At 56.2% G+C, this 17,856-nt stretch overlaps 7 protein-coding genes across 7 annotated transcripts; 3 read left to right on the forward strand and 4 right to left on the reverse strand.

Moving 5' to 3' along the window:
* Positions 1 to 12: 12 nt before the first annotated feature.
* On the reverse strand, positions 13 to 3,110 carry KVR01_006769 (uncharacterized protein). Its single transcript, XM_044788246.1, has 5 exons — positions 2,569 to 3,110; positions 2,216 to 2,493; positions 2,013 to 2,165; positions 769 to 1,955; positions 13 to 545 (listed from the first exon to the last, which is right to left on the reverse strand). Exons 1-5 carry the CDS (start codon positions 2,903 to 2,905, stop codon positions 434 to 436), a joined length of 2,067 nt encoding a protein of 688 aa, XP_044644200.1. The 5' UTR covers positions 2,906 to 3,110; the 3' UTR covers positions 13 to 433.
* Positions 3,111 to 3,381: 271 nt separating this feature from the next.
* Positions 3,382 to 8,996, forward strand: KVR01_006787 (pseudouridine synthase PUS4). Its single transcript, XM_044783263.1, has 2 exons — positions 3,382 to 3,684; positions 3,751 to 8,996. The coding sequence occupies exons 1-2, from the start codon at positions 3,627 to 3,629 to the stop codon at positions 5,124 to 5,126; spliced, it is 1,434 nt and encodes a 477-aa protein (XP_044644218.1). The 5' UTR covers positions 3,382 to 3,626; the 3' UTR covers positions 5,127 to 8,996.
* Positions 5,656 to 6,645, reverse strand: KVR01_007092 (uncharacterized protein; the record flags this gene model as incomplete). The annotated part of the gene is made up of 1 exon (XM_044781910.1): positions 5,656 to 6,645. The coding sequence occupies one exon, from the start codon at positions 6,643 to 6,645 to the stop codon at positions 5,656 to 5,658; it is 990 nt and encodes a 329-aa protein (XP_044644523.1).
* On the reverse strand, positions 7,844 to 9,257 carry KVR01_006645 (uncharacterized protein; the record flags this gene model as incomplete). The annotated part of the gene is made up of 6 exons (XM_044793911.1): positions 7,844 to 7,958; positions 8,079 to 8,466; positions 8,546 to 8,696; positions 8,727 to 8,981; positions 9,041 to 9,129; positions 9,191 to 9,257. 6 exons carry the CDS (start codon positions 9,255 to 9,257, stop codon positions 7,844 to 7,846), a joined length of 1,065 nt encoding a protein of 354 aa, XP_044644076.1.
* A 4,413-nt stretch (positions 9,258 to 13,670) lies between these two features.
* On the forward strand, positions 13,671 to 14,102 carry KVR01_006980 (uncharacterized protein; the record flags this gene model as incomplete). The annotated part of the gene is made up of 1 exon (XM_044781581.1): positions 13,671 to 14,102. The coding sequence occupies one exon, from the start codon at positions 13,671 to 13,673 to the stop codon at positions 14,100 to 14,102; it is 432 nt and encodes a 143-aa protein (XP_044644411.1).
* A 708-nt stretch (positions 14,103 to 14,810) lies between these two features.
* On the reverse strand, positions 14,811 to 15,591 carry KVR01_006814 (exosome non-catalytic core subunit CSL4; the record flags this gene model as incomplete). Its single annotated transcript, XM_044793513.1, has 2 exons — positions 14,811 to 14,981; positions 15,070 to 15,591. The coding sequence occupies 2 exons, from the start codon at positions 15,589 to 15,591 to the stop codon at positions 14,811 to 14,813; spliced, it is 693 nt and encodes a 230-aa protein (XP_044644245.1).
* Positions 15,592 to 15,888: 297 nt separating this feature from the next.
* On the forward strand, positions 15,889 to 17,258 carry KVR01_006926 (C-8 sterol isomerase ERG2). The gene is made up of 2 exons (XM_044789579.1): positions 15,889 to 16,402; positions 16,470 to 17,258. The coding sequence occupies exons 1-2, from the start codon at positions 16,114 to 16,116 to the stop codon at positions 16,835 to 16,837; spliced, it is 657 nt and encodes a 218-aa protein (XP_044644357.1). The 5' UTR covers positions 15,889 to 16,113; the 3' UTR covers positions 16,838 to 17,258.
* Positions 17,259 to 17,856: the final 598 nt, after the last annotated feature.

A 17,856-nucleotide genomic window follows, 5' to 3' on the forward strand; every position in this document is an offset into this window, starting at 1 on the left:
CGATGGAGCACAACAGATGGGGGGGTCTATCATAAGACACCGCTGCCTCTCGATAGCAAAAGCTATAGCATGCTGTCCGAAAATCTCACAGAGGATTGCACGTTCTAAGAAGCCGAAAGTAGAGCAGCAAGGGGGAGAGAAAGCGGGAGACACCAAAAGCGCATAGTATGCTATTATCACTGCTGCTTGCCGATTAGAAGCTGAAGCGATACTGGCCCCCTCGAAAACTAACGCGCCTTCGCTGTGCAACCCTCCACGAGGAATGGTAATGTTCAAATATCGTCCTGGGTATCATACAAGCTCCAAAAGAAACACGGCCGCCGTCTGGCCAGCCTTAAACCGCTCCCAGGCTACTCCTTCTTTCCACTGAATCTCGCACCCGCCAGATGCTGAGGCTGTTTCAACCGCCGTTCGTCCTGGTGTCAACATCGACCTAGATAATCAGCTTCCTCTTAACTGGCATCGGCGCAGAAGCTTCGCCTGCACGGTTCTGCTCCTTGATCTGCGCCATTTCTCCCATGCTGCGGATTTTCTCCAGCAAATGACTGTGGGGAAGTTTCGTTAGCAAGCGGTGGTTGAGTTTGCAAACACTCGGACTGAGAAATAAAAAGGAAGCGCGAATTGAGCTCGCCACGGAGGAGAAGACGAAGTCTCGGTGGGCTGGCAGGCCCCACCATCCAGCTGCGTCGTTCTAGGGCGTGTGGCAATCATCCACCAGGCTCTTTGACTATGACATAGACGAAGAAAGAAGGGGGAAAGTAGGCGTACTTGATAGGCATGTGATTGCGCGTTCCCTCGGAGAGCGCGAGATCCAACCTTTCGGCTCGGCTCGCGTGTTCCTGGAAATGCTTCGCAATGAGATCCTTTCCCTCCGGCTCCTCGGCCGAGCGAACAATGTAGTTGCAGCTGTCTTCCTCACATCTCCAGGTCCCATTAGGGCCGCTCGGTGACATGCTAGGGACCCTCTCAGCGTGAACGACAAGGCGGGCTGTCTCCAAAGGAGGCGCCGGTGTTGGCGTCGCGAGCGTTGTACTCGCTGGAATGTCGTCATCAGAGGTGTCGTCATCAACATCCTCATTCTCGTCCTCGTCATCACCTGAGTCCTGTGATGTTCGGGCCACTTTATGGGCCCTTTCGTCGTCGTCGTCGTCACTGTAATAAACGGCAGGTCGTTTACTACCAGTACTCGGGGCTAGAATTCCCGTGCGAGGTGTGAGTGTATTTGGCGGCCAGCGCTTGCCGGCCCCTCGCGGACCACGGATTTCGTCTTCGCGATCACTCTTGGGCTTCGAGCTTGACTTGTTCAGTTTCTTTCGTCGTCTGACTTGCTCCATTTGATCAATGGTGAGAAGTGTGGGCTCAAAAGGCTTGTCGACAACGCCCGCAAGCCAACTCCAGAAGGGGCTCGGATTCCATTTTGGGGGCAACTTTTTGAGAAGAGCTTTGGCGTAGAAATGTGTGACTTCCCTTGCAGCGTTGTATGGATTGATGGTGCACTTCATGTACAAGTGGCTGTGTATTTTGCCTTCCCCAAGGTTTTGCGGGTGCCCACCATGCACCTCCAGGATTTCTTCCAGCACCTCCAGAACGAGCTTGAGTGAGTCTTGTTGTTCAGTTTGAGGGGGTGGTACTTGAACTCCAGAGGCGGGGGTAGACGGTTCTGCTGGCTGCGCATGTCGGGGCCGGGGAATAACAGGTGGAGGGATATAGGTCTCCGATCGACGCGGCGGAGGGTCCTCCATGGGGGCATCATTGTCTGTGCTTTGCCTCTGTGTGCGAGATTTGCTTCTTTTGCTTCGGTCAGTAACCACAGTCATATTCAATGGTGAATCATGCGCGCTGCTATCATTGGATTCGTCTTTCGAATTTGTGGCATCGGCAGCTGGTATCTCCATGGGGGCCGACGCAGCAGCAGGGCCTTTCTTAGGAGCTGCTTTCAGTCTCTTGACGAGTTCCTGAGGATAAGCATCAGTATCGACACCTTGAGTAGCCTTTCGATTGCCAGAACGCACCTCGTTCGTCGCTAGTAGCCATTTCCGGAAGGATGTCGGTTTCCAATTGAAGTCACTCTCTTGCTCGAAATGGGCTAAGAGGAAAGGGGCGTGTTTCTGGCATCGATTTTGCACGTCAACGAGCGTGGCACCGTCCCCTATGGCGACCGAATACTGTCGTCGAGTCAGCCACAGCCAAAAGCTAGGTGTCTTGTCCCGCCTACCTTGAGCAACACCTTTTCAATGGGCGTCTGCCACGCCCTGTACTTCTTGCCCTTGGGTGCTGTCTCGGACAGGGAGACATACGCATCCATGACCTTGTAGTAAAGAGTGATGCCCTCGCACATGTAGTCATGCATGTCCCTGTACTCTTTCGATGGGTTGATCTCGTACCAGCCTGCCTCCCCACACGCCCAAACCGCGGGCCAAGGGCCGTATCCGATAGAATAGCCCCAGCATGCGGGCACCTCGATGCGGGCGGTATTTCTGGAAGGTTTGCGCACTGTGAGTTCATCCTGTGAGTAGAAGCGTACAGCGAGAGCGAGATGCGGCTAAAGGATCAGGTGATGCGGCGTACAAAAAGGCCTATGCTCGTTCTCGACCTCCAACTTCCCCCGCACAATGAGAGGACCATCCAAATTGACGTTGCAGACGTTGGCGACAACCAGGTTTCCGTCCGGGCCTTTCCTGTAGATGACGGCATCGTCCAAGACGAAGGTAGGAAAGTCGGTGCTGGAAGGGGCCGGCTTCAGGATCGACAACTCGGGGACGTATTCGATATTGGACAAATCGACAGAGGCGACAGTCGAATCGGAGTCCCTACGTGGACGGCCAGGACGGCGGCCAGTACCACGAGGGCGTCCTCCAGAACCGCGGGGTCGACCTGGCGGCCTTCCCGGCCTGCCTCCAGCCATTACGGGATCGGCACGTGAGGAAATATGGGTGTGTTGGAAGCGGTTATGATAGCACTGATGGGTATATTTGCGGTGACAGCAGATCGGCCTGCTCGTGTGCGTCCTGTCAATGGTTGAGACCAAGACTGCGAAGAGGGCATCAGAGTCGGAGGGGTGGTTGCTCGGAGAAGGAACGCAAGCTTGAGTTGCCTGGGTGGACGGAGACGCGATTGCGGGTGCAGTTGCGCCCACACCAACGCGAACAAAGTGTGGAGGCGTAAAGTGATCGGCGGGTACCTAGTACCCTGCTAGTGAGCCCATTGCGCCCTTGAAACAGCCCTGCGCTACGTCACTCATACATTTCCAAGGACGGTCTGCAGGGGTACCACAGTACTACCCCTGCTGGCGAGTGGCAGTCGACTATCGATAAGAGCCTACTACCCAATCGAGCTTGAACTGTCAGAAAATCGCCGAAGCGCAAAAAATAACCGACCAAGCTCCCCTCCAGTTGTTTTATCGGTTGTTCAAGCCGGTAGGAAGACAGTTTCTGCGGCCACTTGAACTATCAGAGACCAAATCCACCAGCTGTCTACACGCATGCTGAAATAAATGCATTGATCTCGCTTCCAGAGCTCAGGCACCCCACCCCAGTCTTTATTTCCTCAAGTTCCTCTCGGTCTCGTCGACTCGGCTCCACCGTCGCCCTGCTGCCGGCGTCGCTGCCCAGCTATACTCCGTATATATGCAAGCCCAGCGGCTGTTCAAGATGGCTGCAGAACAGGTGCTCGATGGCGTCTTTGGTATGTCTTGAGCACCAATGCGATTCCGCCACCATTGATACAACCTTGGCTAACCACTACCTTTAGCCATCAACAAGCCCTACGGCATGAGCTCCGCCCAAGTCATCCGTGACTGCAAGACCTACTTCAATCCCTCCAATGTATTCAAGCCCATGATCGAGCAGGAGACGGCCGCCCGTCAAAAAGAGTCAAATTTCCAGCAGAAGCGCCGCCGCAAGGTCAAGCGCGCAATTGAGGTGAAAATGGGACACGGCGGCACCCTAGACCCCATGGCCACTGGTGTTCTGATCCTGGGGTGTGGGAAGGGCACCAAGGCGCTCTCCAGCTTCCTCAGCTGCACCAAGACCTACGAGACGGTCGTTGTCTTCGGCGCCTCCTCCGACTCATACGACCGATGCGGACACCTGCTGAAGAAGCGACCGTACGACCACATCACAAAAGAGAAGGTCCTGGAGGCCCTCGAGAACTTCCGCGGGACCTACCAGCAGATGCCGCCCTTGTTCTCCGCGCTCAAGATGGAGGGGAAACCACTATACGAGTACGCGCGCGAGGGCAAGCCCATCCCGAGGGAGATCCAGACGAGGGAGGTCACCGTCACGGAGCTGGAGCTGCTGGAGTACTATGAGCCCGGCACCCACACCCACTACTGGCCGACGGCCGAGGCCACCGCGGCGGAGAAGCAGTACGCCGAGCAGCTGTGGCGCGTCGAGAGGGACCAGGCCGCAGGTAAGACGATGACGCCCGAGCAGGAGGAGGCCGACAGCCAGGCGCTGGCGGCACACGAGGACCTGAAGCGCAAGTTCGAGGAGAGGCAGGACGACCTGGTCAAGGAGCGCCAGGCCAAGAAGCAAAAGAAGAACAGCAACCAGTCCGAGACGCCAACCACCACCGATAGCCAGGACAAGCCAACCTCCCCAGTCATGTCGGGCGCGCTGGGCGAGCTCCCTCCTAAGGGCAAGGGCTCCGACCTGGTCCCGCCGGTCCAAGAGGGCGCAGCTGCCCCGTGGGAGGACAAGGGGCCTCCTGCCGTCAAGATCCGCATGACGGCGACGTCGGGGTTCTACGTGCGGTCGCTGGCCCACGACCTGGGCGAGAAGCTGGACTCGGCGGGGCTGATGACGGAGCTGGTGCGGAACCGACAGGGCGATTTCGTCCTGGGCGGGCCCAACTGCCTCGAGTACGACGACCTCGCCAAGGGGGAGGACGTGTGGGGCCCCAAGGTCACAGGCATGATCCAGCGATGGAACCAGCCGGGGGGCATCAACGGCGGCGAGAGCGAGGCACAGCAGAAGGTCAAGGTTGAGGAGAAGGCGGCCAAGAGTCCTAGTCCCAAACGTGAAGGCACGCCTGAGCGGGCTGGGGGCCCCAAAAAGAGCGGTAGCCCAGCGCGGCGGTCTCCCAGTCCGAAGAGAGAGCGGAGCAGCAGCCCCAGGAAAAGCTGAGCTGAGAAGCCGATGATTGTCACCAAGTTCTTCAAAGCAGAGGCCAGATGCCCGATGACTGTGTAATTGGACTCAAAGCATGCTGCTGGAACCACAGCCTATATGCAGTAGTTGAGTATGGCTTGTCCAAGAAAGACTTGGATCTGATAGAGGAGCTCATGTCAGAAGTGGTGGGCATTTGAAAAGGCCATTATTACACAGTTTAGCACCAGTGTCGAACCACCATGGCTGCTTCAAAACAGGATTTGATTATGTGATGAAACAATCCTCTACCAAAATCTCGTCGTAATCGACGCATTATTACCTATCTAAACGTATTCATGACCATTTTCCCACCCATGTCAACGGGCTCATTATCAATCTCCCCCTGATTCCAGTCTCTACTCAGTACAAGAGCAGCATTAATAGTCATCCCTTCGTGGTATCATAACGGCAGAACAAAGAAGAATTAAATAGTGAGAGAAAGAAGGCGGACATGTATAGAACAGAACAGAATAGGACAAAAAAAAACCCAGAGACGTGTCATGCACTAGGCACTAACCCTCTTCTCGGCAACACTGGCATCCGCACCACTATTCAGAAGCGCCCGCGCCCTCTCGATGCGGCCCATGGCCTGCTCGAGCCTCTCGAGGCGCCTCTTCTTCTCGTTCTCGCGGCGCTCCAGCTCGCCGACGCGCTCCTCGAGGCGGGCGCGGGCCCTCCGCTCGGTGGCGACCATCTCGTTGGCCTGCTCGAACAGGGTGACGCTCAGGTCCTCGATCTCCTTGCTCGAGTCGTTGAGCTTGCCCTCGGCGGCGAGGCGGAGCTGCTGCTCGCGGGTGAGGGCCTCGAGGAGGTCGTCGCTCGAGGGGGCGGGCGAGTGGCCGGGGGTCCAGGTGACCTTGCCGCCGGAGAGGGAGAGGGTCAGGGGGGTGCCGCCGGGGGTGCGGGGCGGGGCGAGCGACGAGGTGCTCCGGCTGCTCTGGTGGCCCGGGCTGGCGGCGGGGGGCGTGCCGGCGGGGAGCAGGGACGAGGTGCTCAGGGAGGACTGGTGGCCGGCGGCGGGCTGCTGGGCCTTGAGGTTCGGGGTGGACTTGCGCGACAGGTAGGCGGAGATGCGGCTGCTCGCGGCGGAGGCGAAGCTGGTGACGGCGGCGCCGGGGCTGCCGACGGAGCTGTTTGTGGCCGGGGACGAGGGGGTCTCGCGCAGGGTGGGGGTCTGCGGCCTGGGGTTGCTGTTGGCGGCAGGGGTGCTGTTGTTGCGTTTCCTCAGCTCGGCCTTGAGCTTCCCCAGCTCATCCTCGTAGTCGGCCCAGCGGTCGACGGCGGCGGTGGCCTTCTGGTTCAGGAGGCGGACCTGGGCCTCGAGGTCCTGGATCTGCTTCTGGGCGGCGGTGAGGGCGAGGGATTGGGCGTCGGCGGAGGGGTCCTTTGGGATGAAGGACAAGGAGAGGTCGTTGCCGCAGCTGGGGCAGCAGGGGATTGTGCTCAGTCTTGGTTGCGGGAGGGCAGGCATCGTCAGGGTCATTGTTGAGGACATTTTCGATGTTGTGTGGTGATAACTGGGCGAGCCAATTGATTCGATTTTATGGTGACGAGGACGAAGAGTGAAGGCCTATATTTCAGTCTCGTGGTGTGCCTCGCGTCGCTGGCTGCGCGGGTGGGTGAGGTGAATATGTGGTTGTGGCGATGACGGCGGGAGTCCTCTCTTTGGTGGCTGGGGGATGGGGACCCTGGGGACTGGGGATTGGGATGGGGAATGGGGACGGCCGTCTAGCGTCGGGATCGGTGAGTTGGGTCGTGGTTGCCGTGGCTCACTCTTGCTTGTCACATGACGAGACCAAATCACGCTGTCGTCGGCACGACCTGGCTGTTGCTTTGATTCCTCTTGCTGCGCGAGAACAGAATCCAGGGGAGGGGCAGGGGCGTCTGATCTTTTTTATCATTTATTTGTGATGCCCGACGGCGTGGGAGCAGTCGGGACAAGGGGACATGGGACATGGGGGAGTGCAGGGGACCAACCGACAGGGCCTTGGAATAAAGTTGACCGCATGGCCTGCTGCGGTAAGGTGGCGGGTGTCACCAGCAGGGACGGCAGGGACAGCAGGGACAGCAGGGACAGCCCGAGCCCTCGCCAAGTGCGCGACTCGGCCCCGCCTTTTACGGTTTGGGGTCCTGAAACTGCCGGGGAGTCCTTGCGCATGTGCTATTTGGGTCACGACGGGTCGCATAGCAAGTCTAGTGTACGGAGTACTGTGTAGTCCACAGGGTCCGGTTCGGGCACACAGTACTGGCAAGTGGCCGAGTTTCTCAAACGCTGCAGAGATGAAAAGGCTAGTCGGGTGTTTATCCTCTGGTCCTTGTTTTATCTAACCTTTGTTTTGCAACTGTCGGTGTGTGTGGACGAAAGGCTCGGCCTCAACGGCTGAGCGACTCACCATCGACCAAGCACCAGAATACACTCACCACCTGCCTCCCTCGACTACAGCACAAGGATCGGCGTGCTGCAGCGTCAATCCTGATCTTCAGGCACCGGCCCTTCTGCCCTTGCGGCCTCACAGTCACATCCACGAAGGGCTGTCTGTGTGTGGCAACATCGGCTCACTGGATGAATAACTCACTTGCTCACCTCCATGCGCATGGTCCCATCCGAAACAGCTCCCAGAGGTCGTCAACCAATCCAGCACGTGTCGTCTCATCGTCTCATCGTCTCCTCTTGACCCCAGGCAATACCTGCTTCACATACCCACATCCAAGCTGTTCAAGCTCACACTCAGACCCCAGGCGAGCTCACACAACTGCCCCGAGTCATCCGATTTCACCTGATAGCCCACCCGATTGGGGCCCTTTAGTCTTGGAAATGGATTCATCAGTCACAGTCTTAAACTTAAGAAACCCTCTGGTGACCCGACCCCGGTGCCCACCACATCCCTGAGCAATAATCCGCTTTGAGAGAGACGACAACAGATCTACTGGTTCAGCAGGGCCTCAAACGCGGGAGGATACCTCCCTCCGGTGATGGGCAGCGACTCCAGCAGTTTCTGCATCTCGGCCAGATCGTCGGCACTCAGCTCAACATCCCGGCAGTTCTCCACCACCCTCTCGACCTTCCTCGTCCCGGGGATTGGGATCGCTCCCTGCCGTCTCACCCATGCCATGGCCACCTGGGCCACCGTTGCGCCCTTGCGCCCAGCGATCTTCTCAACAGCCTCGACCAGCTTGAAGTTCTGCTCAAACGCCCCAGGCTGGAACCGCGGGAGGTGACGCCGCGGGTCCGTCTCCGGGATGTCCCCAGGCTTCCGGAACTCCCCAGTGAGCCATCCGCGCCCTACGGGGCTGTATGCCACCAGCGCGATATCAACTGCCGCAGAAACATCTCATCAGTCCAGGAACAAAAAAAAAAACTGAACGGGGCATTGCATCCGGTACTGTGTACTCACGCTCGTGGCAGGCATCCGCCACCCCGCTGCTCAGCACGTCCGTCGTGAAGAGACTCAGCTCGATCTCCACCGCCGCAATCTCCGCCACCTTGGCCGCCCGCCGGATCGTGGCCGCGCTGACCTCGCTAAGGCCTATCCCGCCGATCTTGCCCTCCGACACGAGCCCCGCGAGCGCGGCCACGCTCGTCTCTATGGGGACCGTGGGGTCCACGCGCGCCATCTCGAAAACATCGATCTTCTTGGTCGCGCCCAGGATGCGCAGTGCCTCCTCCACCGACGCACGGATGCCCTCGGGGCTGCCATGCGGCGTGTTGGTCGCCCGGTCGAATGCGCCTTTGATCGAGAGGACGACCTTGTTTGCGTCCTCGGGGTACCTTGTGAAGTAGTACTTTAGGAGGTGGAGCGAGTTGGACTCTGGTGTGCCGTAGAACATGCCCTGTTGTGCCTGTCAGCTCTGGCCCCTCTCGGGAACATGTCGGCGGCGGTCTTGCTCACGCCGTTCCAGAAGTTTGCTCCTTGCTCAAGGGCTGTCTTCATAGCCTTGGCGGCGTCTTCGTACTTCATGTCCGTCCATGTTGTAAGGCCTGTCAATTCCGTCAGGGCCAGTCGAATCACACAGCCCGAGGCTTTGGGTGCAAGTCTCACCCATCAGGCCATATCCAACGGGGCCGATTGGCTTCCCAGCGATGGTGGTCTTTGCTGCTGGGCTCATGGCGGGCGATATATATCTAGTATTGATGATACGCAAGGTAAGTGAGAGCGATGTTTGGGCCAGAGTTTAAAGTGTCTGCATCTGTGGTGTGGCTTGTTCTGCTTGGAGAATGCCATCTGTACTACCTGAAGCCTTGAGAACAGCCTCTTTATAGTTCTCGACCCCGTAAACAAAAACAGCATCGCCATGAAAGTATGATCGCGACTTGACCCAGGAGTTAAGCCCCCGATTATGTCCGTGGGTGTCCCGCGCCGGAGGTATGCATGCGTGTCGCAGCGCACGAATAGGCTTCACCAATCCGACGGCGTATCAAAGACACTTCGGACCGGGGCAGGACCGGAAACCCCGAGCCCGCACAATGTAGGATTCAGGTGGTCGATGCTGCCTGCGGCCTGCATGCTTGGCCGGCTTTCAGGGTAACATGGCTCTTTTTCGGCCCTAACGCTCGGCCCGTACCGCGAGGTGGTTCTCGCAGTTCAGCATCGTGCAGGTGGCCGCGGCCACCTGCTGGGCCTGCCTGCTGCACGGTGTGGTGTTACCAGGGTAACTATGTCGCTTCACGAAACTTTAAACCGAGTCGCGAGGGCGGTAGTTACGCCGCAAGTCAGAATAGAATGTCTTGTCTCATCAAGAGTAATATTTATCTGGTCGTGACAAGAGCCAATGTACGAGCCAGCAATGAGGTACCACTGCTTCGAGTGGAGATGCATGTACCTAGGTATGGAAGCTGTCAATGTATAGACTGTTGAAGGGAATTTCGTTCAGTTGAAAGTTTTACAGACCTACTTATGTGGCACACAATACTGACTCGCGAATATATACAGCTGACGCTGTATAGTCCACTGGCTTAGCCATCTTCCGCAGGATGTACTAGATTTCGTGACACGCTCTTGAATCTTCCAGTGGGCAAATGGAACCACAACCCATCCTCATGTAAAAACTTATAACCAATCTATCAACGTTCCAAGGTTTCTTCCGTTCCAGCAATTGCCAAGCACATAACAGCTGAACTGTGACTTGGTAAACTCGACCTCTCCACCAAGATGGCACGTACTGACCTGAAAATGAATTGACATGATAATTCAACACTAGCGAATTTTAATTGAGAGCCAATGAGTCAAATCATGAGGATGGAATGTCCTGGACGTTTCTGCAGGGCACATGCTTTCCAAGGTTACCACTATATGCCGTTAGGGCCTTTTCATTGGGCTTCCCAGACATGGAGTGAGGTGACATTATCAAGGGTATGAGTAAATATGTTGCAATTCTACAAACTTGCTGTCAAGCTTGGCCACTAATATGTACCTACAGAAAAAGATCAAAAAAGCGCCCCCACCCCCGAAAGCGCTGAACTAACTGTAACCGCAGCTATTCCAACAGCGTGGACTCAGCATACTTCTTGATCGTAATCTCAATAAGCCAAAGCTGCTCCTTGGGCCACTCCATCCACGTACTGTGCTCTTCGCCCAGGAACTGGTCGATTTCCAGGACGATATTCTCCGCCCACCCCTTCGTAACCCAGAAAGCCTCAAGCTCTTTGAGAAGCAAGGTAAAGCGGCCATACACCACCAGCGCGACCTGCTCCTTCCGCTCAGGAATTCAATGTACTCAGTACCCATCCGTTACAACAAGCCATGAACAGAACTCTCCTGATCCGGCTCCACCGGCTCGTCCGGCGTCCTGCGCCTCACAGCCTTACAAGAAGGCCGGATGGCCTCGAGGGCGAAAAAGCTCTGCCAACAGACGGCGGTCCGCCACTGACCAGAACCGGATGGCTCCATCAGTGAGCAGATATGTGTATGTGAATGGAATCGCTTGTACCGCCATGAATACCATATCCTTCTCCACCAACTTGTCACCCGCACACAATCGGACTTGACTTGGGGCACACAGCTCTCCTCCAGGCGAAGTCTTCGGCTATTACGGCAGATGAAAGCCCATTTCATGCCGGACCACATCAGGCCTTGGATCATGTAAGCGGTGCTCCTCCTCTCCCCGCTGCAAGCATTCACATGCCCTTGGGTGTTTTGATCACCGCCCTCGTCGCCACCGTGCTGCTGATGGCGAGAAATATGGTACACTTCATTGAGTTCGCGCCGGGCTTTACGGGTACTATTGTGTCCAACAAAACATTTACATGTGTGTTCGATGCCGTCCTCCCAATGACCCTGATTCTGTCCGCATCGCTTCTAAGTTGGCTTCTAATATCCTGCTCGGCTGACGAAGGTTGCATCGGACTCGGAGTATAAGGTGGTTGAGTGAAATGATTTTTCTAAGCATCTTTAGGAATTCATATGTTGCATTTATACCAGAGTCTCATTTGTTGTTCCTTCGGTGCACAGTAATGTGGGGATATCAAGTGAATTAGAAGATGATCTTTCTGTTATGTGAGACATCAATGACTGATCATGATGGCATCTCTAGGGCTGCATTCTACCTGGGTACTATTTACCTAGGTAAGTGAATCAACCATGCCTTTCAATATTACCTATGAAAATGAGATCTTTAGATACTCATTGCACAGTTTCACGCTTCTCTGTTCAAGAGGAACTGCACGAACAGAATGAGATTATTGTCGAGCCTGCCCTTATGAGGCCCAGCTCATGATCGTTACTTAAACCCAAATCTCATACCTGGGTATGGGGACACCGGGAACCCGGCGAAAAGTAAACGGCCACATCATCTACGGACTTTCGAACTAAGACTTAGAAAAGTTTGAGCGAGACACTTACATGTGATTCACTGCACTTGTCCTTTATGAGGCGAATATCACCTCCGCCTTGTTCCTAACTTAGAAGAAACTTGATCGGCCCCGTATGCGTAGTATAATCGCTTCAAATGAAATTTTACCGTCCTCCTCCTCCAGGCCGCGGGAAAAGCTTGAACAAAGTGTTTCTTTCTCAGGGGCCGGAAACATAGAATTCCGACACAGAGTTCATTCTGCTGCTGAACCTCGATTCTATCCACTCGCCAAGCCTGGCGCTTGTGTATGTCGATGAGCTGGAACTAGCTTCGGTGTATTCAGACCGAGATCTTAAGGCCGAGACTTGAGGGATTTATGTCCTTGGACACTAATGGCAGTACGAGATCGAGATACCCTAGAAACCAAACCTTTCAGCTTACGCAAGCGATCGGACTTTTGCAAGTTTGTGAGCCGGAAACGACCATGAATTGTGGATCACATTTAGGGGCTCCGAGACTGGCCTAACAACACCGGTGTTCAACACTCGACTAGTCAGCTAGTATACCACACTGAAGAGGTCCAAGTTGTGCCGCTAGCAGAATCGATTTGCTTTTCAGGTACCAGACACTGCTTTTGGCTTGGCAACATTGAAATCTCGGTCGGCACTAGTACATGAAACTTTGAAGTAAAATCAAGACACGTGCTTCCAGCTTGTGGATGAAATGGTCGAACCATGAGTTGAAGTTATCAGAAGTGAGCGCGAATGCTCTGAGCAGTATAATAGAATGTTCAAGGTGCCCACGTGTCTTGAATATGCACCACACTATATCTCGGCATGTGCTCAGGTCTGAGGGTGAAGTCTGGCACGTTTCGGAGAAACCACGCAGAATTCATGATCGATTCAAGGAAAGCGCATATAATTCTTGTACCCATTGCGTGCTCGACGATTTTGATGGCAACTATTCCTGTCGGGTACAGACCCGAGGCCTCGTTTAGAAGTGATGTTCCGACACTAAACACCATCAGGGACAAGTGTAGGTATTCATGTCGATACTGAAGTACCGTCGGCACGGCGTTACTAAATTCCTACGTGAGCGAGCACAAGCAAAAGGTCTGGAGATGGCTTGAAACGCCCCCACGGACCGAAAGGAAAAGCCTAGAGGCTGAACTATGACGGTGGTGCCCGTCGCGGCCCCTGAGACCCGTCACGCTAGAATCGTCTAAACAAAAAGCCACTCGGCAACAACCCATATCGGGAAACAGCGCACGGCCGCGATGTTCGGGGACATGGCAGAAACTTGAAGTCTAGAATTCAAAAATCTGAAATAGCGGCCTGTGATTGTGCAGTAGGGTACCAATTGGCTGCGAGAATAGAATTCAGTTCCGCTGTTTTGTTTCGGCAGTTCGATCGTGCCCGCAGGAACAGGACCGAGTAATTTCGTATAAATACGTCCTGCGCTCCTGGTGTAGTTGGATATTCGGATGAGCAGAATAAGTCAATCTTCGAGAGAATTCGTACTTACAATTACACCTCCAACAGGCTTTGGATATCACTCCCGGAGAGCCACAGACGTCAATTGTTTGACCCACCCTCACTCAGAAATACTCGAACAACCTCAGAAGCCCTTCAAAGCAAAAATATATCACAACCCCACAAGTGGAGCATATACCGATACATTCATTTCAAAACGAAAGTGTTCAGAGAACCTTACCATACCCCAAACCCCAAAATGAAGTCCACCACTGCCATCCTCTTCACCCTCCTCGCGGCCCTCACAAGCGCCGCCCCCCTGGAGCCCCAGGCCCAAAACACATCCGCAGGCCCCTCGGCGGTCCTGATGGAGCGGCGCTCGCAGACGGGCAAGATGACGCACTACACGCCCGGGCAAGGCTCCTGTGGCAAGACCAACACGGAGAACGATCTCGTCGTGGCCATCTCGCAGAGCATTTACGGGACGTACGCGAACCCGAACGCGTCGCCCATGTGCGCCAAGTCGGCGAGCATCAAGTGCGGCGGCAAGACCATCACGGCGGCCGTCGTGGACAAGTGCATGTCGTGCGGCAAGGGGGACATTGACGTGTCCCCTGCCGTGTTCAAGCAGTGCGGGGCCCTGAGCGCTGGGGTTATCACTGTGACCTGGGATGTGGTGTCAAAGAAATGAGGAAGGATTATGATTGATAGAGATGTGATGATGGTTATGAAGATATGTGCAACGACAAGAGGTAGACAGACAAGTACACCATAGACTGAGAAAGGTGCTAGACACTAGAATCAAAAGTTTTTCATTTCTTAGAACATACACCAATCTTCCACAATCTGTGTGTTCGGGGTATATATGCGGCCCATTAGCTGGGGCTCGCTGCGGATGGGCCATGCCCGCAACTTCTCAACGTTTATCGTGTGGTCCGCTAGACTGCCAATAACTTGGCTCAAGAGCATTCGGGAACACCCATCCACTTGCCAGCTAAGAGACGCATGGATGCCAAATCTCAACCGACCATCATGAGCCATTCAAGTACAAGGCGTTCTCCGTCCTACGCCTTCTGGGAGGGTGTGCCATCTGACGGCACGTAGCATTTGCCGTACACGGGCGTTGGAAGGGGGGGGATGCCCAGAATCTCACACTGACGCCATGAGCACAGAGAGTCTTGGGGCGGAATGCAATCCTGAATCATTCCCTGATGAGTTTCGATGACGCCCCCTGCCCTGCTTGCCATTCACTTGGCCCAGGCATCTTGGCCCGGCGGTCGGCCGGGCGGCGACAGACTGACCAACTCAACGCCAAAGACGCTTCCCATGCGAGAAAAGACCGGCCAATCACTTTCTCAAGGGGATTTCCCCCCCTACTGAAAAGGTGGCGACGGCTTCCTTAGAAGGGCTTCGCGACCTTTCGGCTCTCGCTCAGGCCAGTTTCCGGGTCCTTGTACTCCTTCCACGTGACGGGGTACATAGCATTGCCAGCCTCGCTGACGGCCATGATGACGCCGAGCTCGTTGCTCGCGGTGGAGAGGTAGTAGTTTGCCTGATCACCTAGGGATATCTGCAGTGAGTCCCATCAGTATATATATATATATACATACTCACGACAACAAAAAGGTTGCCCTGATACCGGCAAGGAGCGAACTCACGACCGACGCGCGCACGATATCACCGGGCCTGAAGCTCTCGTAGACCTTGACGCGGTCCTTCTCGGTGGCGCGCACGTCCTGGACGCGGATGACGCCCTGCCACTCGGCGCCGAGGACGGTGTCGCCGCAGACCAGGATGGCGACGACGGCCTGGCGCGGGGTGATGCGCGTGACGCGGCACAGGACGGTGTTTCCGACCTGCGGGAGGACCTCGCGCTGCTTCTGCTTCTGCTGGCCGGCGGCGGCGGCGGCGGCCCCGCGCGACACTGATATGGTGGGCAGCTCGGACGGGGCGGCTGCTGCCCGCGACGGCAGGTTCTGGGTGATCCTCGAGATGCGCTTCGTGGGCCCCTGGGCGGATGTGGAGGATGCTGAGGACTGGGAGGCGGGCTGGGTGATTGTGATGTCGCCGAGGAGGGAGCTGTACAGGTTCGACTCGTAGAGGTGCACGCCGGCGCCGGGCTTGTACTTTGAGGCTGGGCCGAGGAGCTGGCCTGGGATTGCAAGTGTCGTTGCAGCCATGGCTGTTGGTCGTGGTCGTGGTCGTGGTCGTGGTCGTCGTCAAAATGTGGCGGGGCAGCTAAGCTCTGTGAGTGGGCGAGCTCTGCGGTGACGTTGGCAGCCCACACGGCGGGCGAGATTCGATGCGACGGTCGATCTGCAAGCCAAAAAAGTCGAGGTAGAAAGTTTACTAGCGGCATGTTCCTGCAGTCCACTCCCGCCCCGCTGACAAGGACCCCTGGACCCCTGGCGCTGGTGGGAGACACAACAGGAGAAAAGTTTCTTCCCAGGTAACAGGGGCCCTTGCTGACCGTCCTGGCGTCCTCCCCCATCCAATTGATCAATTGACAGACCGGGCTGCCGGGGGCCCACACGGGAATATGATTCGATCCGGGTCCCAGCTATCCGCTGCGACCGCCTGTTTTTCTCTGCGTCGCAGGACCAACCTCAACAACCCGCGACGGCGTCGATTCATATAATATCTAATCTTCCCCCATCCACTCACCCTCTCCAGTGCGTACACAGACAGACGACAGCACAAACATGGCGCGTCTCCTCTTCCTCCTCGCCGCGCTGGTCGGCCTGCTGAGCCCCGTCGTCTACCTCATGGAGCAGCGCCTCGAGTCCTTCTACATCTTCGACAAGGACCACCTGCACGACCTGTCCAAGCGCGCCATCGCCGCCCACGGCAACGACACCCGCAGCGTCGTCTCCTACATCGTCTCCGAGCTGCACGGCCAGCCCGCCCTGGCCAACCACGTCAGCCTCGACGAGGAGTGGATCTTCAACAACGCCGGCGGCGCCATGGGCGCCATGTACATCATCCACGCCAGTATGTCACGGGTCCCCACAGTCCTCACAGTCCTCACAGCAGACCAGATAGCTAACCACACCACCAGGCGTCACCGAGTACCTGATCATCTTCGGCACCCCCATCGGCACCGAGGGCCACACCGGCCGCCACACCGCCGACGACTACTTCCACATCCTCTTCGGCACCCAGCTCGCCTACACCCCGGGCTCCTACGAGCCCGAGGTCTACCCCCAGGGCAGCGTCCACCACCTGCGCCGCGGCAGCGTCAAGCAGTACAAGATGCCCGACGGCGGCTGCTTCGCCCTCGAGTACGCCCGCGGCTGGATCCCCCCCATGCTCTTCTTCGGCTTTGCCGACGGCCTGAGCAGCACCCTCGACCTCCCCACCCTGTGGCGGACCACATGGGTCACCGGCAAGCAGATGGTTGCGAACCTGGCCCTGGGCAAGATCTGAGTCGCAATGAGCCTGTATGGATATAGACCTAGACGCCGCGAGGGCGGAGGACTTGGGAGTCTCTCTCTTTTTTTCTGGTTTGGGTTGAGTGCTCGTCCTCCCCCACTATATACTTAGTAGTACTTGTATTACCAACCTTTCTGTACATACAACACACAGTCTATGACGTGTAATGCAAAAGACAGAATACCCCCTCCGACGATGATATATGGTTTGAATCGCAATGGGCCCAGAGCGGCTTCACTCATCTGGCCTATACTCTTACCCCCGGCCGGCGCCAGGCATCGAGGCAGGTAATTACATCGCAAAAATACAACAAGCTCACAAGAAGCGCGATAGAGGAAATATAGCTCTAACCACGATACCCAAGCGATAACAATATAAAAAGAGGAAAAAGAGGGAGAAAGAAGCGGAGATCGAGAGGCTGGCGGAGAGCACGCTACGGAAATGCATCCGAGAAATAGATCCGAGAAATAGATAAGCCAAAGTTCACAGTGCATAAAGTCCACCCCACTTACAAGTGCCACCGCCGAAAACAGAAAGTAGATCGCAAAAGCAAAGAAAGCACCCAATCTGACCATCGAAAACAGCAGAATGGCATGTTTTCCGCGCCGCCACTGCCCCGGACCCCCCCTCCCCTTCTTCGGCCCCGGCCCGTGAGTGGGGGTCATTTCCCGCCCGGGCTTATGTACGCATGTACGTACCAAAACATCCCAGTCCGGGTACACACTGTAGGTATCGTCATCTGTCTGTCTCACTGCAAGCGATAGCATCATTTTCGACCACCCCTCCCCTCACCCAACCTGCCAACGCCCGCATCAACCAGCCAGTCTTTGACCCGAGTGGGCCGCCTACAGACCGAAATGAAATGCCGCGGCGAGCAGTGAAAATCAATACCTGACCTGGGCTGGTACACCAATCAAGCGCGCGTTAGTCCGGCCGGAGTTGCAGGCATTCCTGACGCAATGGACCGGGTTCGTTCTCCCCTACTGCCCCATCGGGAAGGTCGAGGCTGTCCT

This window comes from Diaporthe batatas (assembly GCF_019321695.1).
Source record: "Diaporthe batatas strain CRI 302-4 chromosome Unknown Contig00007, whole genome shotgun sequence".
Lineage (NCBI taxonomy): Eukaryota > Fungi > Ascomycota > Sordariomycetes > Diaporthales > Diaporthaceae > Diaporthe > Diaporthe batatas.